At 44.5% G+C, this 25,949-nt stretch overlaps 1 protein-coding gene across 2 annotated transcripts in view; it reads left to right on the top strand.

The window, feature by feature from the left end:
• The window catches only part of arfgef2 (ADP-ribosylation factor guanine nucleotide-exchange factor 2 (brefeldin A-inhibited)), a 40,124-nt gene extending 14,266 nt beyond the window's left edge, over positions 1 to 25,858 (top strand). Inside the window, exons 4-39 of one of the 2 annotated variants that reach the window (XM_090184471.1) lie at positions 1,947 to 2,093; positions 2,527 to 2,706; positions 3,029 to 3,296; positions 3,409 to 3,606; positions 3,726 to 3,841; positions 4,028 to 4,161; positions 5,516 to 5,750; positions 5,896 to 5,995; positions 7,573 to 7,712; positions 7,839 to 7,947; positions 8,990 to 9,179; positions 10,788 to 10,899; positions 11,471 to 11,676; positions 11,887 to 11,971; positions 12,079 to 12,250; positions 12,679 to 12,830; positions 13,146 to 13,274; positions 13,469 to 13,627; positions 13,838 to 13,985; positions 14,811 to 14,907; positions 15,042 to 15,082; positions 15,167 to 15,336; positions 16,460 to 16,611; positions 16,778 to 16,950; positions 17,044 to 17,204; positions 17,395 to 17,525; positions 17,638 to 17,767; positions 17,926 to 18,061; positions 19,405 to 19,543; positions 19,853 to 19,910; positions 20,069 to 20,171; positions 20,356 to 20,495; positions 20,639 to 20,816; positions 20,932 to 21,070; positions 21,390 to 21,507; positions 22,523 to 25,858. In XM_090184471.1, coding sequence (XP_090040597.1) covers positions 1,947 to 2,093; positions 2,527 to 2,706; positions 3,029 to 3,296; positions 3,409 to 3,606; positions 3,726 to 3,841; positions 4,028 to 4,161; positions 5,516 to 5,750; positions 5,896 to 5,995; positions 7,573 to 7,712; positions 7,839 to 7,947; positions 8,990 to 9,179; positions 10,788 to 10,899; positions 11,471 to 11,676; positions 11,887 to 11,971; positions 12,079 to 12,250; positions 12,679 to 12,830; positions 13,146 to 13,274; positions 13,469 to 13,627; positions 13,838 to 13,985; positions 14,811 to 14,907; positions 15,042 to 15,082; positions 15,167 to 15,336; positions 16,460 to 16,611; positions 16,778 to 16,950; positions 17,044 to 17,204; positions 17,395 to 17,525; positions 17,638 to 17,767; positions 17,926 to 18,061; positions 19,405 to 19,543; positions 19,853 to 19,910; positions 20,069 to 20,171; positions 20,356 to 20,495; positions 20,639 to 20,816; positions 20,932 to 21,070; positions 21,390 to 21,507; positions 22,523 to 22,687 — 5,211 coding nt within the window. In that variant the 3' untranslated portion in view covers positions 22,688 to 25,858. Of the gene's footprint in view, positions 1 to 1,946; positions 2,094 to 2,526; positions 2,707 to 3,028; positions 3,297 to 3,408; positions 3,607 to 3,725; positions 3,842 to 4,027; positions 4,162 to 5,515; positions 5,751 to 5,895; positions 5,996 to 7,572; positions 7,713 to 7,838; positions 7,948 to 8,989; positions 9,180 to 10,787; positions 10,900 to 11,470; positions 11,677 to 11,886; positions 11,972 to 12,078; positions 12,251 to 12,678; positions 12,831 to 13,145; positions 13,275 to 13,468; positions 13,628 to 13,837; positions 13,986 to 14,810; positions 14,908 to 15,041; positions 15,083 to 15,166; positions 15,337 to 16,459; positions 16,612 to 16,777; positions 16,951 to 17,043; positions 17,205 to 17,394; positions 17,526 to 17,637; positions 17,768 to 17,925; positions 18,062 to 19,404; positions 19,544 to 19,852; positions 19,911 to 20,068; positions 20,187 to 20,355; positions 20,496 to 20,638; positions 20,817 to 20,931; positions 21,071 to 21,389; positions 21,508 to 22,522 lie in introns of both variants that reach the window. The other variant, XM_036988199.2, reaches the window with a different exon arrangement.
• The last annotated feature ends 91 nt before the right edge of the window (positions 25,859 to 25,949 follow it).

Below are 25,949 nucleotides of genomic sequence, written 5' to 3'. Positions count from 1 at the left end.
CACACAGGACACCGAATAGGACAGGAGAAGTACTCCAGATATAACAAACTGACCCTAGCCCCCCGACACATAAACTACTGCAGCATAAATACTGGAGGCTGAGACAGGAGGGGTCAGGAGACACTGTGGCCCCATCCGAGGACACCCCCGGACAGGGCCAAACAGGAAGGATATAACCCCACCCACTTTGCCAAAGCACAGTTCAAGTCTGGTCTCTGGCTAGGTCTGAGGTCCTGAGTGCTTGAGCAGGTTTTCGTCAAGGATCTTTCTGTACTTTGCTCCGTTCATCTTTGCCTCGATCCTGACTAGTCTCCCGTCCCTGCCCACAGTATGATGCTGCGACATCCATGCCATAGGGATGGTGCCAGGTTTCCTCCAGACGTGACGCTTGGCATTCAGGCCAAAAAGTTCAATCTTGGTTTCATCAGACCAGAGAATCATGTTTCTCATGGTCTGAGAGTCCTTTAGGTGCCTTTTGGCAAACTCCAAGCGGGCTGTCATGTGCCTTTTACTTAGGAGTGGTTTCAGTCTGGCCACTCTACCATAAAGGCCTGATTGGTGTAGCGCTGCGGAGATGGTTGTCCTTCTGTAAGATTCTCCCATCTCCACAAAGGAACTCTAGCGCTCTGTCAGTGATCATTTGGGTTCTTGGTTACCCACCTGACCAAGGCCCTTCTCCCCCGATTGCTCAGTTTGGTCGGGCGGCCAGCACTAGGAAGAGTCTTTGTGTTTCCAAACTTCTTCCGTTTAAGAATGATGTGTTCTTGGGGACCTTCTGTGTCTCAGAGCTCTAGGGACAATTCCTTCAACCTCATGGCTTGGTTTTTACTCTGACATGCACTGTCAACTGTGGGACCTTATATAGACTGGTGTGTGCCTTTCCAAATCATGTCCAATCAATTGAATTTATCACAGGTGGACTCCAATCAAGTTGTAGAAACATCTCAATGATGATCAATGGAAACAGGATGCACCTGAGCTCAATTTCTAATCTGATAGCAAAGGGTCAGATTACTTATGTAAATAAGGTATTTCTGTTTTTTTTTTTTATACATTTGAAAACATTTCCAAAAACCTGTGTGGTATTATGTGTAGATTGCTGAGGATGTTTTTTTATTTAATCAATTTTAGAGTAAGGCTGTGACTTAACAATATGTAGGAAAAGTCAAGGGCTCTGAAGGCACTGTATATCGTATTGTATCGTTTTGACAATGTCACAATATTATTTTTGCACTAGTTGGCTGTACTTGCATCAAAATGGCAGTGTTTTCCCTTCACAGCTTGTTCCTTTTAAAATGTGGAGACACTTTGTTTTCAGCACTTTTATTTCCATGACTGATCAAATATGTTTTAACATGGTTTCGTAATAAAACTACAGTATCGAATCGCAATACATATATTTTGTTATTTAACTAGACAAGTCAGTTCAGAACAAATTCTTATTTTATAATGACGGCCAAACCCTCCCCTAACCCGGACGACACTGGGCCTGTGCGCCGCCCTATGTGACTCCTGATCACGGCCAGTTGTGATACAGCCTGGGATCGAACCAGGGTCTGTTGGGATGCCTTTAGCACTGAGATGCAGTGCCTTAGGCCACTGTGCCACTCGGGTCCCCAAATGTATATAGAACCGTGAGAATCGAAAATACATATCGTATTGGCACCTAAGTATCGTGATGATATTGTATCGTCCCTGGCCATTTCCAGCCCTACAGGTCCTCAAGTTGACATATTAAAGTACACACACATCTGTAATTGTGAGAGGGAGCTGGGACTCAATTGTGGGTGGAAGGTAATTGTAAGTCCCTACTTGTAAGTGCCACTGGGTGGAGAAGTTCAAATGTTGTTACCCCTGTTGTGCAATTCCTCGGAGTTGTGCCCCTAAATATCAGAGATGCATACATTCTCCACAATCTCTCGTCTCTCCTTTCCCCCTCGTTGCAGAAGCTCATTGCGTATGGCCACATCACAGGCAACGCCCCTGACAGTAGTGCTCCAGGGAAGAGGCTCATCGACCGGCTGGTGGAGACCATCTGTAACTGTTTCCAGGGCCCACAGACAGACGAGGGGGTGCAGCTGCAAATCATTAAGGTGAGTCTGTCAGGGACTCCATTCATCTTAAACCTCTGCTTTATTTATAGTTACATATTTATACCGATGTACCATATATAGCCTAGTTGCCTCTCAGGACAAATTGCTGCCCATTATTTCCCACCTCCATTCCCCACTGTGATACTACAGGTATATCCGGTGGCAAATCTGTCTTTTATGGCTGTACAGTAGGCGTGATGCATAACCAGAGTTTAAGTTTCCCATAGTGGAACTCCAAAGATGAGGGTCCAAAGTCTGTCTTGTTCATACAAGCCACCAGTATTGTCACTGTTGACAGCAGGTTTTATTGGACTGACCAGTCTTCCTATCGTATTTGAACGATCTAGAATGATCTAGAATTCACAAAGGTAGTGCAAGACATGATTTTCTTCTATTTCCCCTGACTGTTCTGACCCCTGCTGTTCTCCTCCAGGCTCTCCTAACTGCAGTGACCTCCCCTCACATTGAGATCCACGAGGGGACTGTTCTACTGACTGTGCGTACCTGTTACAACATCTACCTGGCCAGCCGCAACCTCATCAACCAGACCACCGCCAAGGCCACGCTCACACAGATGCTCAATGTGATCTTCACCCGCATGGAGACACAGGCGGTCAGTATACTGTCCAGACCAGCCCAGTTCACCCTCATATTTACTTGTTCATACATGCAGTCATCTAAACAAATCGATCGACTCCGTCTTAGACCCTGGTCTGTATCCTCTTAAAGCAAGCTGATTGAGTAATGGAGATGAAAATAAATCTTGATTGACTGGAAATGGAGACCTTCCTTGTGTCCCAATAATTTCTCCATAAGTGTATTTGTCAGTTTGTTAACTGTCTGATTGTCTCCTAGCTGACTTGTTCATTGGCTGTTATTCACATGCTGTTTGGTGTTCTGACTAGTTTTATTGATCATGACCTGCATCTATACAGGCTCTGGAGTCTCACGAGCAGGAGAAGGATAGACTGTGTTTGCCCCATCAGAACCCTTCCACTTCCCCTGGGCGTATATGCGGTTCTCCCCGGTCAGACCGCACCCAAGACTTAAGCGGGACGCCATCTCCTGCGGCCAGCACCCCAGACCTCCATACCACGCCCCTGGCCCCAGACACACCCTCCATCAATGGCCAACCAGAGGAGTGCAAGACTGAGGAGGATGTGGCTGTTACAGAGGAGAAAAGGGAGGAGACACCACCTCCAGGTATTGGCGTTGAGTATATTTATACATAACGTCGCTCATGTGCTATTATTGCATGACATTTCTGAAGCCTACATCATCATTTATTTGACACATGTTCTTTTCTCATCAATAGTTTTTGAAGATCCAGTTTCGGAGACCCCAACAACCGTAAAACAGCCAGTCGAGGAAGGGCATGAGGTGGGGCAGGGGGAGAAATCAGAAGTAGGAGGGGATGAGAAACCAGAAGTCGATTCAAAGCCAACAGAGCAACCAACGAGTGAGGAAGTGGCTCCAGCACCTGAACCAGAGCCACAGCCCCAGACCGCACCAGGTTAGGCATTGGTTGTAACCATAGGTGGTGTGATTGGACAGAGTTTGTTAATCAGGGCTTGTCTTGGTCTGTCATTTACACACCTGTATCTGACTGGACTTTTCCACCTCTCCACACAGAAAGGGATCATCTCCCTGAGCAGACAGAGGTGGTGCCCCCTAGACCCAGGACAAATACGAACCAAATGAACGGCATTATGGATGACCGTGGTTCAGTGTCTTCTACAGACATCCTGGTGAGTTAGCTCTTATCTGTGGAATGAGGATGGGTCACATCAAAGGTTTTATGGGAGAAAACAGTGATTTGTGATTATTTTTGCCCCTATGCATTATACATTAGTTTTGGTAGTTTAGTTATATATTGACAATTGCGTTGTATAGTTTAAGCCTGTTCTGTTTAGTTATTTGCTCTCTGTCTTTAGGATGCAGAGTCTATGCAGGGTGGCCAGAACACTGCTCGTTTCTCCCACATCCTGCAGAAAGATGCCTTCCTGGTCTTCCGCTCCCTCTGCAAGCTCTCCATGAAGCCCCTGGCAGACGGACCCCCTGACCCAAAGTGAGACATGATCCGCTAGTCCTTCAGCCCCAGTTTCCCCTCTGTTCAAACGCACAACTCCTCCCTTGTTCTCATCACCTAATCCAAGTCCAAGTTTCTCCTGGCTTTCTCTACACAATGCTATATACAGGGCCTTCAGAAAGTATTAACACCCCTGGACTTTTTTCACATTTTGTTATAAAGTGGGATTCAAATTCATTTGTCTTTTTTTTGTCAATGATTGATACAAAATACTCTCATGTCAAAGTGGAAGAAAAATATTTATAAAAAAATACAACACTATCTTGACTAGATAAGTATGTCAACCCTGCTAAAAGGTGAATTTGTCTCCCAGAATTAGTCTCCCACTGACTTAGGAAGAACGCCTGTATCTTTGTAGTGACTGTGTGTATTGATACACCATCTAAAGTGTAATTAATAACTTCACCATGCTCAGAGGGATATTCAATGTCTGCTTTTATTATTTTTACTGATCTACCAATAAGTGCCCTTCTTTGCGAGGCATTGGAAAACCTCCCTGGTCTTTGTGGTTGAATCTGTGTTTGAAATATACTGCTCAACTGAGGGACCTTACAGATAATTGTATGTTTGGGGTACAGAGATGAGGTAGTCATTCAAAAATCATGTTAACACTATTATTGCACACAGAATGAGTCCTTGCGACGTATTATGTGACTTGTTAAGCACATTTCTACTCCTGATTTTGTTTAGCCTTGCCACAACAAAGGGGTTGAATACTTATGACAATTTATTTTCTTTTTTTTTTCATTTGTAAACATTCTGAAAACATAATTCCACTTTGACATCGTGGGGTATTGTGTGTAGGCCAGTGACAAAACATTTAACTTGAATCCATTTTCAATTCAGGCTGTAACAACAAAATGTGGAACAAGTCAAAGGGTGTGAATACTTTCTCAAGGCACTGTAAATAGCTTCCACTTGGTATATAGACCGTTTTAAAGATCAGTATACCCAGGTTAGCTGGGGGTTTTACATTCGTGACTGGGCTTCTTCAGTTGCTGTAATCTAAAACCCTAAGGCTGGGAGTCTGAATAGGCAAGTGAAAGCTGAGCCTGATCACTGCATCCAAACATATTCGACAGTGACTTGCTATAATTTAAACCTAAATAACTATATTGTACTAAGGCTATAAACTGTACAAATCATTCATATACTAAACTGTTAAATATTTATTTACACTTCCCACAATCTCCCTTTCTTTGCCTCTTTCCCATGTCCTTGTCATCTCTCCTTTCTCCAACTCTCCTTTTCCCTCTTCATTGCCTTTTCCCGTCTTTCTCTTCTCCCCGTCGAACTCCTTCTCTGTCCCCTTACTCTCTCCCCCTCTCCTCAGGTCTCATGAGCTGCGCTCCAAAGTGGTGTCTCTGCAGCTGCTGCTGTCTGTGCTCCAGGGGGCAGGGCCCGTCTTCCGTACCCACGAGATGTTTGTCAATGCCATCAAGCAGTACCTGTGTGTGGCCCTCTCCAAAAACGGGGTGTCCTCTGTGCCCGAGGTGTTTGAGCTCTCCCTCGCCATCTTCCTCACCCTTCTCTCCCACTTTAAAGTCCACCTCAAGATGCAGATCGAGGTTCGTGATACAGGATTTATATATTTTATCTGTGATTTTGAGTCTTTATACTCAATTTAAAATAGGCAACATAGAATGGAAAATAAAAATGAATGATGAAACTACTTACCACTTTTAGTTCCCTCACTGTCTCTACCTCTCCCAGGTGTTTTTCAGGGAGATTTTCCTGACCATTCTGGAAACATCGTCCAGCTCCTTTGAACACAAGTGGATGGTCATTCAGACCCTCACACGGATATGTGCAGGTAAAACACACACAAGCCTGATGGACATTTAGTGTGCATTGCTGTTTATGTACAGCACCGTTCAAAAGTTTGGGGTCACTTAAAAATGTCCTTGTTTTTGAAAGAAAATCTATTTTTTTGTTCATTAAAATAACATCAAATTGATCAGAAGTACAGTGTAGACATTGTTAATGTTGTAAATGACTATTGTAGCTGGAAATGGCAGATTTGATATGGAATGTCTACATAGGCGTACAGAGGCCCATTATCAGCAACCATCACTCCTGTGTTTCAATGGCACGTTGTGTTAGCTAATCCAAGTTTATCATTTTAAAAGGCTAATTGATCATTAGAAAACCCTTTTGCAATTATGTTAGCACAGCTGAAAACTGTTGTCCTGATTAAGGAAGCAATAAAACTGGCCTTCTTTAGACTAGTTGAGTATCTGGAGCATACGCATTTGTGGGTTAGATTATAGGCTCAAAATGTACACCACTGTGTACTACTCCCTTCACAGAACAGAGCAAACTGGCTCTAACCAGAATAGAAAGAGGAGTGGGAGGCCCCGGTGCACAACTGAGCAAGAGGACAAGTACATTAGAGGGTCTAGTTGGAGAAACAGATGCCGCACAAGTCCTCAACTGGCAGCTTCATTAAATAGTACCTGCAAAACACCAGTCTCACTGTCAACAGTGAAGAGGCGACTCCGGGACGCTGGCCTTCTAGGCAGAGTTGCAAAGAAAAAGCCATATCTCAGACTGGCCAATAAAAATAAAATATTAAGATGGGCAAAAGAACACAGACACTGGACAGAGGAAGATTGGAGAAAAGTGTTTAAGTTTGAGATGTTCGGATCACAAAGAAGAACATTTAAGATGCTGGAGGAGTGCTTGACGCCATCTGTCAAGCATGGTGGAGGCAATGTGATGGTCTGGGGGTGCTTTGGTGGTGGTAAAGTGGGAGATTTGTACAGGGTAAAAGGGATCTTGAAGAAGGAAGGCTATCACTCCATTTTGCAACGCCATGTCATACCCTGTGGACGGCGCTTAATTGGAGCCAATTTCCTCCTACAACAGGACAATGACCCAAAGCACAACTCCAAACTATGCAATAACTATTTAGGGAAGAAGCAGTCAGCTGGTATTCTGTCTATAATGGAGTGGCCAGCACAGTCACCGGATCTCAACCTTATTGAGCTGTTGTGGGAGTAGCTTGACCATATGTTACGTAAGAAGTGCCCATCAAGCCAATCCAACTTGTGGGAGGTGCTTCAGGAAGCATGGGAGGAAATCTCTTCAGATTACCTCAACAAATTGACAACTAGAATGCCAAAGGTCTGCAGGGCTGTAATTTCTGCAAATGGAGGATTCTTTGACAAAAGCAAAGTTTGAAGGACACAATTATTATTTCAATTAAAAATTATGATTTATAACCTTGTCAACGTCTTGACTATATTTCCTATTCATTTTGCAACTCATTTCATGTATGTTTTCATGGAAAACAAGGACATTTCTAAGTGACTCCAAACTTTTGAACGGTAATGTACATATACCAAATGTTTATCTTCTATCCCCCATCTTCAAACCCTTCACCCCCAGATGCTCAGTGTGTGGTGGATATCTACGTAAACTACGACTGTGACCTCAACGCTGCAAACATCTTTGAGCGGCTGGTGAACGATCTATCTAAGATTGCCATGGGGAGGAGTGGCCAGGAGCTGGGGATGACCCCTCTACAGGTTACCTCAAATACATTGACATCATGCTTGGATTTTGTCTGTCGTTTAGCTGTTTCTCTGGGGTAGGAAGTATTTTTGAGCTCTGTAAATGATGTGACAGACCGGTTAACATGAGATATATTGCAGGAGCTGAGTCTGCGTAAGAAGGGTCTGGAGTGTTTAGTGTCCATTCTGAAATGCATGGTGGAGTGGAGCAGAGACATGTATGTCAACCCCAACCTGCAGGCCAACCTCGGTGAGTGTAATGAGCAGTGTGTGTGTGTGTCTGGCAGGGATACTGTTAGGAAAATGTTGTGCCGGACAAATGACTGGGAAGATTTAAATTTATCGGGCATTGCGTGCGTAACTCAGGACATCCGTCCGCACCATCAATAAACGAGGGATGTTGACCAAATGAGCCACATTTTACGTGTCCTTAAAAACAGCCTTTAACAAATAATAAAAACACTACCTTGTGTTTCGATGTGTAGCATATGCAAAAATGTATAGCCTATTGTAAAGGGCATTGCATGTATAGGCTATAAAGATAAGCATTATATTGTTAGATTATACGAGTTACTCTGGTAGGCTTAAAACATTCAACCTCAACTGTCGGAGTCAGTTCTTCATAGGCCTGCAGTACAAAAGGCTAATCGCCACATCACACCTTCACAAATGTTTCTAAACTTTATTAGATTCATATCAAAAGTAAGTCAAGCCGTTGTTTATAGGGAATACAAGCAGGATATTATATTGCGGCAAACGCAACATTACAGTATGAACTTAATTTGTTACAAGAAAAAGACTCAACAGAATGAAACAAAACACTTTCAAACTGGTTTAAACATTCACCAAAGTTTTCAACACGCTATATTACAGCAATTACCAAGAAAGCCTAGTGCCTACCGTACCCAACAAATGACTGCAATAAGCTAATGATATTTATATTACAACAGGCCTACTTATCTCAAATTAAATACGGAGGACACAGACAGTTCAAACTTAATTTAGCCAACGAAAATATATCAACTGAATGAAAAAATATCCCTCTTGCATATTTAAAGAAATAGTTTAGATTAATATTGGCATACTATCTTACACTATTGGCATACTATCTTACTTTCATTAGGCCTCCATCTTTAAAATCAACAGTACCCAAGGCTCCTCGCTCTCTCTTTCCTCAGCAGTGCGCAAGGAGGTAGACAACGGTGCTGAAGCGGGTGTGGGTGTGTGTGTGTGTCTAGCTGCACCTCTCAGCCTAAACAGTGTATATCTTGACCCTGCTGTGTGTGACCCAGGCCAGGAGCGGCCGTCAGATGGTGAGGGTCCGGAGCTGAAGCTTCCTGACCACCTGGCGTCTCGTAGAGACAGCGTCAGTTCTCTGGACTCCACCATGTCATCTAGTGTCCAGTCCTCCCAGCCTGACCACCCAGAACAGTATGAGGTCATCAAACAACAAAAGGACGTCATTGAGCACGGCATTGAGCTGTGAGTCTCACACTCTTTGTCCTTCCCTTTGTCTTTCTTTATTTTACTCTGTCTATATACAGTATCAGTCTGGGAGGTAGTGTTAATTTTGTCAACAATAACTGACGAAAAATATTCGTCAAGCACCTATTTTTCCTGACGAAAGCTAATGATGATACTGAGACGAGATGCCGTGAAAAAAACTGTCACAAATGAGTTTTCATTTCAGGTGACAAAAATGTAGTTGTGTAAAGATACCTTAATAGAAAATGACTCAAGTAAAAGTGAAAATCACCCGTTAAAAAACAACTTGAGTAAAAGTATTTGGTTTTAAATATACTTAAGTATCAAAAGTAAAAGTACAAGTATACATCATTTTTAATTGCTTATATTAAGCAAAGCAGACGGCCACATTTTTCTAGTTTTAATTTATTTACGGACAGCCAGGGGCACGCTCCAACATTCAGACATAATTTACAAACAAAACATGTTTTTAGTGAGTCTGCCAGATCAGAGGCAGCAGGGATGACCGGGGATGTTCTCTTGATAAGTGTGTGAATTAGATCATTTTCCTGTCCTGATAAGCATGGGTGTCTGGGAAAATGTGTGGAGTAAAAAGTACATTATTTTCTTTAGGAATATAGTGAAGTAAAAGTTGTCAAATATATACCCAAAAAAACTACTTAAGTAGTACTTTAAAGTATTTTTACTAAAGTACTTTATACCACTGTGAAAATGTGACTAGACGAGAATTCCACATGAGACTAATGCAAGTTCAATTTGACATGAAGCTCCTTTTCATCTGTATTGTCCAATTATATGCGGAATATTTAATGCAATCCTCTTATTGGCAGATTTAACGTGTTTAAGTTGCGCGGGCTTATTGAACTGATCTGCCTGACTCCCACACAGCTCCCGGGCGGTCACTTCAGTCACTCGCTCTCTTTTGAAGTTGATGCACAGCATGGACACTTCAATTGTAGCCTACCTCAACTAGAAACAATTATGTTTACTCTCTTACTTTCACATAGGTTATTTTTGCTTTGATCACATAAGCTCTATTTTTCCGTCTGTGCTGTTTTTCATCTGTTTTGCCACACTCGCCGTCGGCAAGTGCCAGTGCAGTATTTTCCCCCGTTTTGAAATGCTAGTGCTATTTGCTGAATATCAGTATCACATTAACAATTCTGACATTGTTGGAAAGTGTATATTCTCCCATTTTTAATGGAATCACTGTTATTTACCCTCATTGCAAAGGTTATGATTGGGGGGGAAAGCTCTGTATGCCTAAATTGTTTAATCTGTAGCCATGGCTTTGTTGTCCATATGGTAAATCATGGCTGGCATTGGTTACAATCTACTACAATAGCAGTGTGCCAGCTATATGAATGATAGTAGGCCTAGTTGAATGTGGACATGATGGAAGTTAAATATGAACTATTTCATGGGGAAAAATACACTGACTAGTCGACTGATATAACTAAAACTAAGGATGAAATGACTAACATATGACTAAGACTAAAAGGTACTATTACACTAAATCTAAAATGGCTGCCAAAATGAACACTGCCTATCTAGTTATACAGTATATCTGTAGTAGCTATAGATTATTTGTCTCCATCTCTCAAGTTTCAACAAAAAGCCCAAGCGAGGTGTCCAGTTCTTACAAGACCAAGGCATGCTGGGAAACACAGCAGAGGACATTGCCCAGTTTCTACACCAAGAGGAGCGCCTGGACACAGTGAGCACCTCATCACAACCTTGTATCACTGTACAAACATGAAGGAGTTTGATTTAGTAGCCTCTCTAGAGAGTATGCAACAACAAAAAGTTATTGTGATGTGTTCGGACTTGAGTTTGTACTAGAAAAGGTTGTCATTGTAGATGCCAGGTCTTCGTTGTAGATGCCAGGTCTTCGTTGTAGATGCCAGATCTTCGTTGTAGATGCCGGGTTGTCATTGTAGATGCCAGATCTTCATTGTAAATGCCAGATCTTCATTGTAAATGCCAGGACTTCATTGAAAATGCCAGATCTTCATTGTAGATGCCAGATCTTCATTGTAGATGCCAGATCTTCATTGTAGATGCCAGATCTTCATTGTAGATGCCAGATCTTCATTGTAAATGCCAGGTTGTCACTGTTGATGCCAGATCTTCATTGTAGATGCCAGGTTGTCATTGTAAATTAGAATTGGTTCTACCTTACATGGTTATATTTATATAAAATACATAGCTAAAAGGGTTTGTTAGAGCTTCCTATCTCTGGCACAGCTCTTCACCATTTCCCCATCTCTCCTTTCTCTTCTCTCTAGACCCAGGTGGGGGAGTACCTGGGGGAGAACGTGCGTTTCAACAAGGAGGTGATGTACAGCTACGTGGACCAGCTGGACTTCTGTGGCCGGGACTTTGTCTCTGCTCTGAGGGCTTTCCTGGAGGGCTTCCGGCTCCCCGGAGAGGCCCAGAAAATTGACAGGCTCATGGAGAAGTTCGCTGCCCGATATCTGGAGTGTAACCAGGGGTAAGGGAGACATGTCAGTGACTGTTTGCTACCAGCAGGGGGAGGAGTTGAGTTTGCATACACGCTCTGGAAACATGTCGTTGAGAACATCCTCAATTATAGATACTGCATGGACGTGTAGCCTCTTTGAATATTCAATATGTAATGCACAGTGGTTTACTGATGCACCACCTTGTTACCTCAACTGGCCTTAACCTCTTGCCCCTGCAGACAGACTGAGTTTGCCAGTGCAGACACGGCCTACGTATTGGCCTACTCCATCATCATGCTCACCACCGACCTGCACAGTCCACAGGTCAGAACACCAACCAATCGGTTTATTTAGCCTGTTCATCTATCCATACACCCACGTCCAGTTATTTGTATTCAGTGTTGTTCCCCACCGTTATTTGACCTGTTCAGGTGAAGAACAAAATGACCAAGGAGCAGTACATCAAAATGAACCGTGGTATCAACGACAGTAAGGACCTGCCTGAGGAGTACCTGTCCTCCATATACGATGAGATCGCTGGCAAGAAGATCGCCATGAAGGACAGGAAGGAGCACACGATCACACCCAAGACTAGCAAGCACAGTGAGTCGAGATAACAGGGGTAATACAAGCCAGAGACAGATATATTTAGAGTTGGGACAACTTTTAGAATTGGCAATATTGTTCTCACTCTTAGGCGTTCACTGATGAAGCATTGCTTAAATATTCCCAATGTTATTATCATTGAGCGTGGGAAATGCCCTTTACAAGTTAAGTATTATTAATGTGAGTGGTGAGCCCACATGTCTGCCGTAGAATGTGGTAGTGTCATGTAAATGCATCTGGATTCATAAACATCAATGTCCTAACGCTCTAAATATATGGCTCTGTGACAGACGATCTAAAACTGTATGTATTATGCATCAACTGAACCCCTACACCACCCAGCTTAGTGGGAATTGTAAAGCCTACAAGTTACCGTGAAGAGTGTGTTGGTCATGTGATAATCTAGGCACTCTCTTTCTTTTCAGGTGTAGCCACTGAAAAGCAGCGTCGTCTGCTGTATAACGTAGAGATGGAACAGATGGCCAAGACAGCCAAGGCCCTGATGGAGGCTGTGAGCCACGCCCAGGCTCCCTTCTTCAGCGCCACCCACCTGGAACACGTCCGGCCCATGTTTAAGGTACTGCAGAGCCACCCTCGCAATGACCATGTCCTTTGTAGCTCAGTTGGTAGAGCATGGTGCTTGCAACACCCGGATAGTGGGTTCGATTCCCGGGACCACCCATAAGTAAAATGTATGCATGCATGACTGCAAGTTTCTCACACATGACTGCAAGTTTCTTTGGATAAAAGAGTGGACTAAATGGCATATACTATTATAGTATCACCTCATTAGGACCACTGCACCACCATCTGCAGTGGCTGGGATGGGTAATGCTTTTGAATGTGTACAAGAAGGTGGCTTTATGACCAATGCTCTGCGTGTGTGTTGCAGTTGGCGTGGACCCCTCTCCTGGCAGCCTTCAGCGTGGGGCTGCAGGACTGTGATGACCAGGAGGTGGCCTCTCTGTGTCTGGAGGGGATCCGCTGTGCCATCAGGATCACCTGTATCTTCAGTATGCTGGTCAGAGGCCACAGCAAAATAATTCAATGTATCATCCTAACACCTTTACTATCCGTGGACTATGATTAATTTGGTTAACTCCCCCCCCCCCCCCATCAAACATGGTTCTATGCTCAACATGAAATTGAATCTCCTAGCCTGTTTTGTCTGTTTCCTTGAATGACTCATCTGTCTGTCTTTGCGGCGCTGTGCAGTTGGAGAGGGATGCGTATGTCCAAGCCTTGGCTCGGTTCACCCTGCTCACAGCCAGCTCCAGCATCACTGAGATGAAGCAGAAGAACATCGACACCATCAAGACCCTTATCACTGTGGCCCACACAGACGGAAACTACCTGGGCAACTCTTGGCACGAGGTAGGTCAGGGCTTCTCCCATGAAGCCAACTTGGCTTTCTCAACCCTGCCTCTCATCTCTTCTGTGAGTCAGAAATTCACCCCATCTATCCGTCTGTCTCTATGCAAACAAATCCAGTGGAAAGAGAGCATAGCACTTGACTTGGTAGAGACGTCATGAAAAGAACATGGAGGCTGACCTCTAACCCTTGGCCTGTGTTTCTCTGTGCAGATCCTGCGGTGTATCAGCCAGCTGGAGTTGGCCCAGCTGATTGGCACAGGGGTGAAGACACGCTACATCTCTGGAGTGGTCCGGGACAGTCAGGCTGGCATCAAGGGTTTCCCAATCGGGGGAGAGGAGTTCATGCCCCTGGGACTGGGTAGGTCACACAGGGCTTTGAAAATCAGGGACAGTTAGTGTGTAAATGGTGTGTGTGTGTGAAGATGTGGTCCTCTAAAGGGTGTCCACCAACTCTGCCCAGAGTGGGTGAAATTTGTCTTACTTATGTTATAGAAATACATTTTACCAAGACAAGTATGAATATTCATGTTCTGAATCGTTCAGTGGGGTCTTTCTCTAACATATCATTAAAGGAGAACTTTTTAAAGTATTGGAATTTCAAATGAAAATAAAGCTTATCTACTAAAATATGAAAATGCTATATTTCGTGTCTCAAAATCGATATCCTCCTTACCTCTATATTGTTTTATAGCCTGCGGATTCGAGAATAAAGATGACGAAAGTGAGCCAGTCAGTCAGCCAGTTGGCCTTAATTCTTGCACAGAATCCATTCTAGCTGGCGTGATGCAATTTGACTGATCTTTGAACAATTTATATTCTCTGGCCTCCATTGATTTAGTCACCCTAATTCTGTCCATCCTACAAGGGTTAAAAAGTCCAATAACTTTTGAACGGATTATGATGGAGACGTGAGGATTGGACCATTGGTTTTCTTAGAGGATCATCTACCCAACATGTCATTTTACCCATTGGTCAAAGATGCATTTTTGATTGGACACCATATCTTCTGTAGCTTAGTTGGTTTGAGCATGGAGCTTGCAATGACAGTATAGTGGGTTCGAATGCCGGGATCACCCGTGTGTAAAATATATGCACGCTTGACTGTAAGTCACTTTGGATTAAAGTGTTGGCTAAATGGCATAATATGTTAAATGTTGTGTCTGAAATGGGTTTCCTGTTGCAGGGACCCTGGTGGGAGGTCCAGACAGGAGGCAGATGGCTCATATCCAGGAGTCCGTGGGAGAGACCAGCTCTCAGAGCGTGGTGGTGGCTGTAGACAGGTGAGAGATACACGTTCAACGTACATCCATGGCTGCAGACATCTGTTCTTAATCATTTATGTCCATGTGACTGTATCTGGATGGTGCTTTCTGGAAGTACTTGTCTTGTAAATCTGACCTGTATTTGTTTGCAGGATCTTCACTGGTTCCACAAGGCTGGATGGAAATGCAGTTGGTAAGTGGATGTTTGTGTGTGTGTGTGTGTGTGTGTGTGTGTGTGTGTGTGTGTTTCTGATGTTGTCCTGTGTCCTTTTCCTAGTGGACTTTGTGCGGTGGTTGTGTGCTGTCTCCATGGATGAACTGGCCTCTGCTCACCAGCCGAGGATGTTCAGTCTGCAGAAGATAGTAGAGATCTCCTACTACAACATGAACCGTATCCGTCTGCAGTGGTCACGCATCTGGCAGGTCATCGGAGACCACTTCAACAAGGTGAGCTCCTATCTTCAGTAAGGAAGGTGTCCTGGAACCAGATTAAGCATATTCCTGGACTAAGAAACACTTTCAATTGAGATTGTCCATTGAGAATTGTTAGTCCAGCAGTTGTCCAAATCTATTAATCTAACCTGATTATGCAGAGACTTCGTCTATCAAGGGCTCCAGACTAACATTTTCCACTGGCTGTGATGGTGCTACTATCTTTTTCAGTTGGTATCACCAGCCAATGATTTGGTCTGGTCACGTCATTTCTTTTTTTCTGCAGCGTTACACATCATACATTTTTGTAAATCACCTTATAACGTAATTCACAGTGCTTTAGACTGTGTAATAGACTACTGAGATGGTAGGCTTTTCAAAAAACAAGTTGTTTCATCTAACATGTCCAAGCAGGAATGAATGATTCAAGATATTTTGATGTGCAACCTAATCCAGTGACTGTCATGAATTGTGGGTTGACAATAGGCGATTGTTTTATTTTACTGTTAAAATAGGCCTCCAGAATTTCCAGAATTTTGTTGATCAATAGAGATTCATCTTTATGTGCACTAATATCATATGCTAATTCACCACATGAGGAAGTGAAAACTCCAAGCACATTATCTAGATCAGGAACACTAAATATAATACCTACTGCTAGTAGTCATGTATTAGTCTATGTCCAATGAATGTCCTAAAAAGACTTTGCAGTTGTAGCTTGCTACCTTATGCACTCGCATTGGCCCACGCGCACTTCGAATCTTAAAGCCAAATCAGATAAAAGTTCTACAATCAGAAGCCTTTTTTCTCTATCCTGGAGCCCACATTGGGGGAGAGGGAGAGAGAGTGGCTCGCTCATCACAGCAGCAGGCCCCAGGGAAACGGGCCCAGGGGCAGGGCAGACACTTTCATTACAGGAATCATGAGGAGAATGCACTATACTGGTTTTCGACACCCCAAAAAATAGGACGTTTTGGAACTTGAGTGAGGTGACCATGCAATGAATGTTCAGCTCACACTGATGTGGCAAGTACGTTTTTACTTTCACAGCCAAGTCAAAAGGGTGGCAAAAACAAAAAGTATTGTGCCCTGCTATGTACCGACTGGATCTATGCCTATGTGTCTGCTCCTCCACCAGGTGGGCTGCAACCCCAACGAGGACGTGGCCATCTTTGCCGTGGACTCTCTGAGGCAGCTGTCCATGAAGTTCCTGGAGAAAGGAGAGCTGGCTAACTTCCGCTTCCAGAAGGACTTCCTGCGGCCATTTGAACACATCGTGAAGAAGAACAGGTAGAGAGAGACTGGACCAGGGGAAAGAGGGGGAAGGGAGATAGTAGGAGGTGGAACAATCTAGGGGATATGATGTGGAAAAACCCTGCCAGCACAGAACCAAATCCAGCCTACACACTCACCACAAATGCTTGACTCTTTGTCCCACTCTTTCTTTCCTCCACAGATCTCCCACTATCAGGGACATGGTGATCCGCTGTGTGGCCCAGATGGTCAACTCCCAGGCAGCCAACATCCGCTCCGGCTGGAAGAACATCTTCTCTGTGTTCCACCAGGCCGCCTCGGATCACGACGAGAACATTGTGGAGCTGGCCTTCCAGACTACTGGCCACATAGTCAGTGAGTACCGACACGTTAGGACTGGGGCTCAACCATCGTCAGCTCGGTAGAGAAATGGACTGCTGTGTAATAATTCTCCTTTCTCTTCTCCAGTGATCACGTTTCAGCAGCACTTTGCAGCAGCCATAGACTCCTTCCAAGATGCAGTGAAGTGTCTGTCTGAGTTTGTGTGCAACGCTGCCTTCCCTGACACCAGTATGGAGGCCATCCGGCTCATACGCCACTGTGCTAAATATGTGGCTGAACGGCCGCAGGTAGGCATCCCACAGAATTCCAAAGCACATCCCAAACCTAGATCACAAAGTACTAAAGTGCTTTCTAATCAAGCCTGCAACCGAACAGCATTTTGGAGTGGATTCTTTATTTGCATCATGGTTAAGTACATGATGGTGCCAGTCCATCATGATAATGTTCCTCTAATGGGTCTTCCCTGTCTGTCCCCAGGCTCTGCGGGAGTACACCAGTGATGACATGAACGTGGCCCCAGGGGACCGGGTGTGGGTGAGAGGCTGGTTCCCCATTCTCTTTGAGCTGTCCTGCATCATCAACCGCTGCAAGCTGGACATCAGGACGAGGTAAGGAATCTGACCCTTAGCTCACCCTACATGTGTAGAGGCACCACAAATGTAATGCTTTGAGCCCAATAGGCATTCATGTACGCTTGACGTGTGTGTCTTTCTGTCACAGGGGTCTGACTGTGATGTTTGAGATTATGAAGAGCTATGGACACACCTTTGAAAAGCACTGGTGGCACGACCTTTTCCGCATCGTCTTCCGCATCTTTGACAATATGAAGCTCCCTGAGCAACAGACGGAGGTGAGAGGCTGTAGGGATTGTCATTGGTTCCACTGAATGACTGTCTTGAGTAGGCATTTCTGTAATTAACACTGGCTTTTGCACCAGTCACTCACTCAACCTCGTGATTTGTTGTGTTGCTCGTCTGTGTGTATTTTGTGTGTTGTGATTTATCGTAGAAGCACGAGTGGATGACCACGACCTGTAACCACGCCCTGTACGCCATCTGTGATGTCTTCACCCAGTTCTATGAGCCTCTCAGTGAGGTCCTGCTGGCTGACATCTTCACTCAGCTGCAGTGGTGTGTCAGACAAGGTGGGTCCTATACTCCCCACAGAGAGAGGGGGGAAAAGAGAGCAGCTGACTCACACAGACACACCAGAGAGAGGGGGGGAAAGAGAGCATCTGACTCACACAGACACACACACCAGAGAGAGGGGGGGAAAGAGAGCATCTGACTCACACAGACACACACACCAGAGAGAGGGGAGAAAAGAGAGCAGCTGACTCACACAGACACACACACCAGAGAGAGGGGGGGAAAGAGAGCATCTGACTCACACAGACACATACACCAGAGAGAGGGGAGAAAAGAGAGCAGCTGACTCACACAGACACACACACCAGAGAGAGTGGGGGAAAAGAGAGCAGCTGACTCACACAGACACACACACCAAAGAGAGTGGGGGAAAAGAGAGCAGCTGACTCACACAGACACACACACACCAAAGAGAGGGGGGAAAAGAGTGCAGCTGACTCACACAGACACACACCAGAGAGAGGGGGGAAAAGAGAGCAGCTGACTCACACAGACACACCAGAGAGAGGGGGGGAAATAGAGCAGCTGACTCACACAGACACACCAGAGAGAGGGGGGAAAAGAGAGCAGCTGACTCATACAGACACACACACCAGAGAGAGGGGGGGAAATAGAGCAGCTGACTCATACAGACACACACCAGAGAGAGGGGGGGAAAGAGAGCAGCTGACTCTCACACACACCAGAGAGAGGGGGGAAAAGAGAGCATCTGACTCATACAGTCACACACCAGAGAGAGGGGGGAAAAGAGAGCAGCTGACTCATACATACACACCAGAGAGAGGGGGGAAAAGAGAGCAGCTGACTCACACAGACACACCAGAGAGAGGGGGGAAAAGAGAGCAGCTGACTCATAGTCACACACCAGAGAGAGGGGGGAAAAGAGAGCAGCTGACTCATAGTCACACACCAGAGAGAGGGGGGAAAAGAGAGCAGCTGACTCACACAGACACACCAGAGAGAGGGGGGAAAAGAGAGCAGCTGACTCACACAGACACACACCAGAGAGAGGGGAGAAACGGCAGCTGACTCACACACATACACACACCAGAGAGAGGGGAGAAACAGCAGCTGACACACACACCAGAGAGAGGGGAGAAACGGCAGCTGACTCATACAGACACACACACACCAGAGAGAGGGGAGAAACGGCAGCTGACTCATACAGACACACACACACACCAGAGAGAGGGGAGAAACGGCAGCTGACTCGCACACACACTTAACTAATTCAATTCAAGCAGTATTCACTGTAATATTCTTTGAAACATTTACCAGGAGTTTGAAGTTTGGTGACGTAATGGTGAATGACACCACTATTTTCTCTCCACTACCCCAGATAATGAGCAGTTGGCCCGGTCAGGGACTAACTGCCTAGAGAACCTGGTCATCCTGAATGGGGAGAAGTTTAGCCCAGAGGTGTGGAACGTCACCTGCTCCTGTATGCTGGACATCTTCCAGACCACCAGCCCACACGCGTGAGTTCTGCTGCCGGCCTGTCTGTCACCCTGTTTTCACTTTTGCAACCCATCACCATAAACAGGCATCCAACAGTAATTCTCAATGTGTTTTTAAATATTTATTTGCACACATAAACAGAAAACGCACTGTTATAGTAAGAAATGCTGATCTTGTATTTGCGTTGCATTGCAAGAACAAGTCTGATGTCAGATGTAGTCATGAGCAGAACTTTCAGCAGGCCATGGTAAGTCATGGACACAGGAAACACTTCCTCCAATAAACCACATGACTGATGATGTGCACATTCTTTTTTCTCCTCTCTACAGCCTGTTGACATGGCGACCAGCTGGTCAGGAAGAGGAGGCTGGTGATGGGAAACATATGGTGGGTAAACAATATTTATGAAGCTTCAGACAGTCAAATTAAAGCTTTTGAGCCTGACTATAGACATACATTAGTATATGGCAGTGATTTGACTTTTGAAAATAAATATCTTGCCGTTTGTTCGAATCATGAGTTGTTTTCTCTCAAACATACTACAGGATGTAGATTTTGACACCCAATCCCAGAGCAGCTATGACAGAGCCCTGTCAGAGAGAGGAGGTCAGAGCCAAATGTCCACTGCCAGCGATGAGACCTGGAAGGGTAAACCCCATGCCAGTATGCAACGAATTACAGAAACCTTTTGACTCTCTCACCTCAATTCACATTTCTATCTTTATACGTACCTCATCCTCCTTGTCGTGTTCCACTTTTCCACATTTGACCTCAGTCTCTCGTGGGTTCCTATCTGTCTTCCTGATGCCGCTGTGCTCTGTGTCTGTGGCAGGAGTGTCAGACCAGAAGCTGTTTGCTGGACTGCTCATCAAGTGTGTGGTGCAGCTGGAGCTGATCCAGACCATTGACAACATTGTCTTCTACCCGGCAACCAGCAAGAAGGAAGATGCCGAAAATATGGCTGCTGCACAGGTTTGTCATAATGGAGCTAAACTGAAGTCTTGACCCATATTCACATTTAATCAGGGCATTTATGCATCAACTTAGTAGGGTGTTTTGGGTGTACTGTATGTTGTTGGAGGATTGACCTAGACTCTGTGCTATGTCTCTCCCAGAGGGATGCTCTGGAGGAGGCTGCAGAGGAAGGGGACCCTGGGCAGGGGGAGCAAGGCATGTACAGACACCTCTCCTCCCAGCACCTTTTCAAGCTGCTGGACTGCCTGCTGGAGTCACACACCTTCGCCAGAGATTTCAACTCTAACAACGAGCAGAGGACTGCACTCTGGAGAGCAGGTGCGTTCAACTGTCTGTGTGTCTGGTGTGTTCAGATCTGTCATGTGAGATACAGGATTCTCTTGTCATCTCTGTGGTATGTCCATCTACATTCATATGGCTGTCTGTGTCTCAGGATTTAAGGGGAAGTCGAAGCCCAATCTGCTAAAGCAGGAGACCAGTAGCCTGGCCTGTAGCCTGCGTATTCTGTTCCGTATGTACTGTGACCGCCAGCTCCAGGACTCCTGGCCTGACATCCAGACACGACTGCTGCTGTGAGTGTCCTGGAGAGGGAAAGACAGGGGGAGGGATCATGTTGTGAAAGCTTTTTACAATTGTAAAGCGACTTTGGGTCTTTGAGAAGTGCTATATAAAGACCATGTATTATTATTATTGTTAAATACGTAAAAGTTACTTGTGCTACTTGAACAACAAGACTAGCTTGAATGTAAATTTGATTACATCATGTCATCCTTAGTCTTCCTGATTGGCCCATCTGTAATAGGTTCTTCATCAATGGTTTGTGGGGGTGTTCCCCCTCTGGCAGTGAGATATGTGGTAATGTTGGTCCTGTGTGTCCTGTCCTGTCCTCAGCGTGTGCAGCGAGGCCCTGGCCTACTTTATCAGCCTGACCTCTGAGAGCCACAGAGAGGCCTGGACAAGCCTGCTCCTCCTGCTGCTCACCAGGACTCTTCGACTGACCGACATCAAGGCACACACTCATTTATTCACAAGTTACACACACTACATACACATGGACTGAAATGTTTGCCCCACAAGATTGATCTGTTTTTTAAAATGGTAAAATTACCCTATGAAAACTGTTTGTGAGGGACTGTCTGCAAGCACCATTTCAACTATCTACCCCAAGTCAGTAAAAGCGATGAAAAGAAGACTGTCCATTTCCCCTGATGTCCAATTGGAGTAACCTAATAGTGGAAATGGTTTGATTATTGAGCTGTAGGACAGCCCTTCATTGGCCTCCTTTCCCCTTAGGCAATGAATTTGACTTCGATAGAGGAAGTAGACAGATTATTTGACAGTTTGTCTGTGTAATGACCTGGGTATGTAAAAGAGGACATCGGATGTGTGCAGGCAGACCAGGGACTGCCCCCGGGGCCTTGGGATACCTCGGCTACATTAAGGATCTCTGAATTAGACACTCGGGTTCAGTGCAGATTTCCTGTATATGGTGTCCAATCAGTTAACCTTAGCATTGTTCTTACTTCTTGAATTATATTCAAGTTGATTTAGGACAGCAAGTAGCCTTGCAGTTAAGAGCGTTGGACCAGTAACCGAAAGGTTGCTGGTTCAAATCCCCGAGACGACTAGGTGAAAAATCTCTGCCCTTGAGCAAGGCACTTAACCCTAATTGCTCCTGTAAGTGCTCTGGATAAGAGCGACTGCTAAATTACTAAAACGTCAATTTGAGTAACAAAAGGAAGGACACTAGCTTAGGTACCAACAAGTTTCTGTGTGTATATCAATCGGATACGAACAGGAAGAATGCAGCTTTAGGGGTCATTCTGACTTTGATTAACAAATGTTTCCCCTTTGCAAATCCCACCTACAGGTGTTTTACCTGGTCGTATTTAAACAAACAATGTTGACTTTCAACTTTGGCCATATTTCAAACAATTCACTCTTTGACATCACACTCCACTCGAAGCTTAATTAGCATATATCTGTTTGATGCTAAATAGCCTGCTCTTTCCCCCCCTCTTCAGTTCAAGCCTCATGCCTCCTGTTACTACCCGCACCTGTGTGAGATGATGCAGTTTGACCTGATCCCAGAGCTCCGCGCCGTCCTACGCCGTTTCTTCCTCCGCATCGGCTCCGTCTTCCACATCGCTGCTCCTGAGATGGGCCAGCCACAGCCCCCGGCACCCTAGGAGGGTCTGGAGATGGAACGGGGAGGCTGGTGGGACTCTGAGGTGTATGGGAGCTCCCCTATCAGAAGTAGGGGAGTGTGTAGTAATGCAAGAGATCGAAGCAATGATTGTTACCCTCAGGGGCAGATGCTTTGAAAGTCATCAGTTCCTGTTTATCTCCTGCAAAGGAAAGGCTTGGAGTGTTGGTGATAAGTTCCGGTGCCCTACTGACTCCCCCTAGAAGTTCTAGAGCCCCTGCTGGGAGAAAAGCACTGTGACTGGACAGAGCGCTCTACTAACTGTTTCTCAACACTCTGACGTTAAATGTCAAATGTAATGGAAAATGAACTACAATTTATTTATTGATGCTATTTTATATATATATACACACACACACACACAGTGCATTCAGATAGTATTCAGACCCCTTGACTTTTCCCACATTTTATGTTACATCGTTATTCTAAAATGGATTAAATCATTTTTCCCCCTCATCCATTGACACACAATAATACCCCATAATGACATAGCAAAAAGGTTTTTAGAAATTTTTGCATATGTATTAAAAATCTTTTTTTAAACAATCACATTTACATAAGTATTCAGACCCTTTACTCAGTACTTTGTTGAGTGTTGGGTATGATGCTACAAGCGTGGCATACCTGTATTTGGGGAGTTTCTCCCATTTTTCTCTGCAGATCCTCTCAAACTCAGTCAGGTTGGGTGAGGAGCGTTGCTGCACAGCTATTTTCAGTTCTCTCCAGAGATGTCGGCTTGGGTTCAAGTCTGGGCTGTGGCTAGGCCACTCAAGGACATTCAGAGACTTGTCCCGAAGCCACGCCTGCGTTGTCTTGGCTGTGTGCTAAGTGTTGTTGTCCAGTTGGAAGGTGAACATTTGCCCAAGTCTGAGGTCCTGAGCACTCTGGAGACGGTTTTCATCAAGAATCTCTCTGGACTTTGCTCCGTTCATCTTTCCCTCGAGCCTGACTAGTCTCCCAGGCCCTGCCTCTGAAAAACATCTCCACAGCAAGATGCTGCCACCACCATGCTTAGGGATGGTGCCAGGTTTCCTCCAGACGTGACAATTGTCATTCACGCCAAAGAGTTAAATCTGGGTTTCATCAGACCAGATAATCTTGTTTCTCATGGTGTGAGAGTCTTTAGGTGCCTTTTGGCAAACTCCAAACGGGCTGTCATGTGCCTTTTACTGAGAAATTGCTTCCGTCTGGCCACTCTACCATAAAGACCTGATTGGTGGACGGACTGCTACAGAGATGGTTATCCTTCTGGAAGGTTCTCCCATCTCCACAGAAGAACTCTGGAGCTCTGTCAGAGTGACCATCGGGTTCTTGATCACCTCCCTGACGAAGCCCCTTCTCCCCAGATTGCTCAGGCCGGCCAGCTCTAGGAAGAGTCTTGGTGGTTCCAAACTTCTTTCATTTAAGAATGATGGAGGCCACTGTGTTCTTGGGGACCTTCAATGCTGCAGAAATGTTTTTGTACCCTTCCAGATCTGTGCCTCGACACAATCCTGTCTCGGAGCTCTACGGACAATTCCTTCAACCTCCTGGCTTGGTTTTTGCTGACATGCACTGTCAACTTTGGAACTTTATGTAGACAGGTGTGTGCCTTTCTGAATAATGTCCAATCAATTGAATTTACCACAGGTGGACTCCAAGCTGTAGAAACTTCAAGGATGATCAATGGAAACAGGATGCACCTGAGCTCAATTTTTGTATTAAAAAAAATTATAAATGCAAAAATGCCTTAACCTGTTTTCACTTTGTCATTATGGGGTATTGTGTGTAGATTGATATCCATTATAGAATAAAGCTGTAATGTAACAAAATGTTGAAAAAGTCAAGGGGTCTGAATACTTTCTGAAGGCACTGTGTGTGTGTGTATATATATCTATCCTGTACCTGATTTTGTTTGTCCCATTTGTTGATTTGATTACTTTCTGTTTATAAGACTGAACAAACATGCATATTCAAATGCTAAAGCAAATAAAGAATAATTACTGAATATGCTGAAAAGTCCACTGGCAGAGAGGCTCATTGGAAACCTGTGTTGATAAGCAAATGATAATACAGCAAAGTATCCTCAGTGTCTCCCATTGTGATGCGCTTGTTGATCTGATCCAAAAATATTGTAACTGATAGGCCTGATACCAAGGCTCATCCCTATTACTGTCCCTTTTCGTTATGTAAAATGTCTTCTTCATTTGATGTTATTGGTGGTTGGTTTTTGGCCTCCTGTGTTATTTGTATTGTAGTACAACCTGTATTGAGTGTCCCACTCTGAGATGGGCATTGATGGGAATAGCTTGCTGTGTTTGGGGCTCCACTGGTTCCAGAGTGAGTCCTAATGGATAAGCCCTATGGCTGCACTTGTTGGGTTGTTCCCCTGCCACCATTCCCCATTAATCACATTGTGTGAATCACTATGGCCTGTTTTAACATTCCCTATTTTACTCATTTGTTCTTTTTTATAATTTTATCGTGATTATTACATGCCAGTTTATTTGAGGGGCTTGTTGAGGGGCTTGTTCTTTTTCAAATGTCCTATGTTTTCTCCCCAAACGGAGTCTTGGAGGGTTCCAATGTTCTGAGTGCAAAAATTAATTAATTGCTATTTTCTAGAATGAATCTATTGTCCTGTAAAGGTCTTCAAGGCAAAGCCCATGATATATAGCAAGGATGAGATTTTATTGTCCCATTAAACTGTTCTATTTTTCTATTTTCCCTGTTCTGTTTTACACCTATTGAGTCTGTTTGAACAGAGCCCTCTCATGTATTAACTTTCCAGTACTTTCTCAGCCTGTCAGTGAAAATACACCAGACAGGAGAAAGAATGAAGCAAAACCAAACGTTACTCCTAAACATGTCGGTGTATAGCTATCCACTTTACCATTTGTAGTTTAATACTGTCTACATTTTTTTTTTTTTAGGCAAGGATGTATGTAATTATTTGAAGTGCATTTAAATATTTTTAAGAAGCATTCCTCCCCCTTCCAACTATGGAATTCTACTTTTCCCTAAAGAATGGGGATCTATATATAAATATACAGTATATGGGAGAAATACAAACTGTAAAATAATTATACATATAAGTGCTATACATATTGTGATGTAATCTTCCAAGCATTTGGTGAAGTATTCAATAAACCTTGAATTCAGATCTATAGCAGCACTTTTGACTTGGGTTGCTTGTTTCAGTGGATGGAAAGTGTGAAATAATCTCAACTGTTGTAGGTTAGTGTAGCGATTTTTCTGGCTTTTTG

The sequence above is a fragment of the Oncorhynchus mykiss genome, chromosome 9 (genome assembly GCF_057628025.1).
Source record: "Oncorhynchus mykiss isolate SJ-2025 chromosome 9, ASM5762802v1, whole genome shotgun sequence".
Lineage (NCBI taxonomy): Eukaryota > Metazoa > Chordata > Actinopteri > Salmoniformes > Salmonidae > Oncorhynchus > Oncorhynchus mykiss.
The sequence above is the reverse complement of the archived record's forward strand: the minus strand, read 5'-3'. Positions and strand labels throughout refer to the sequence as shown.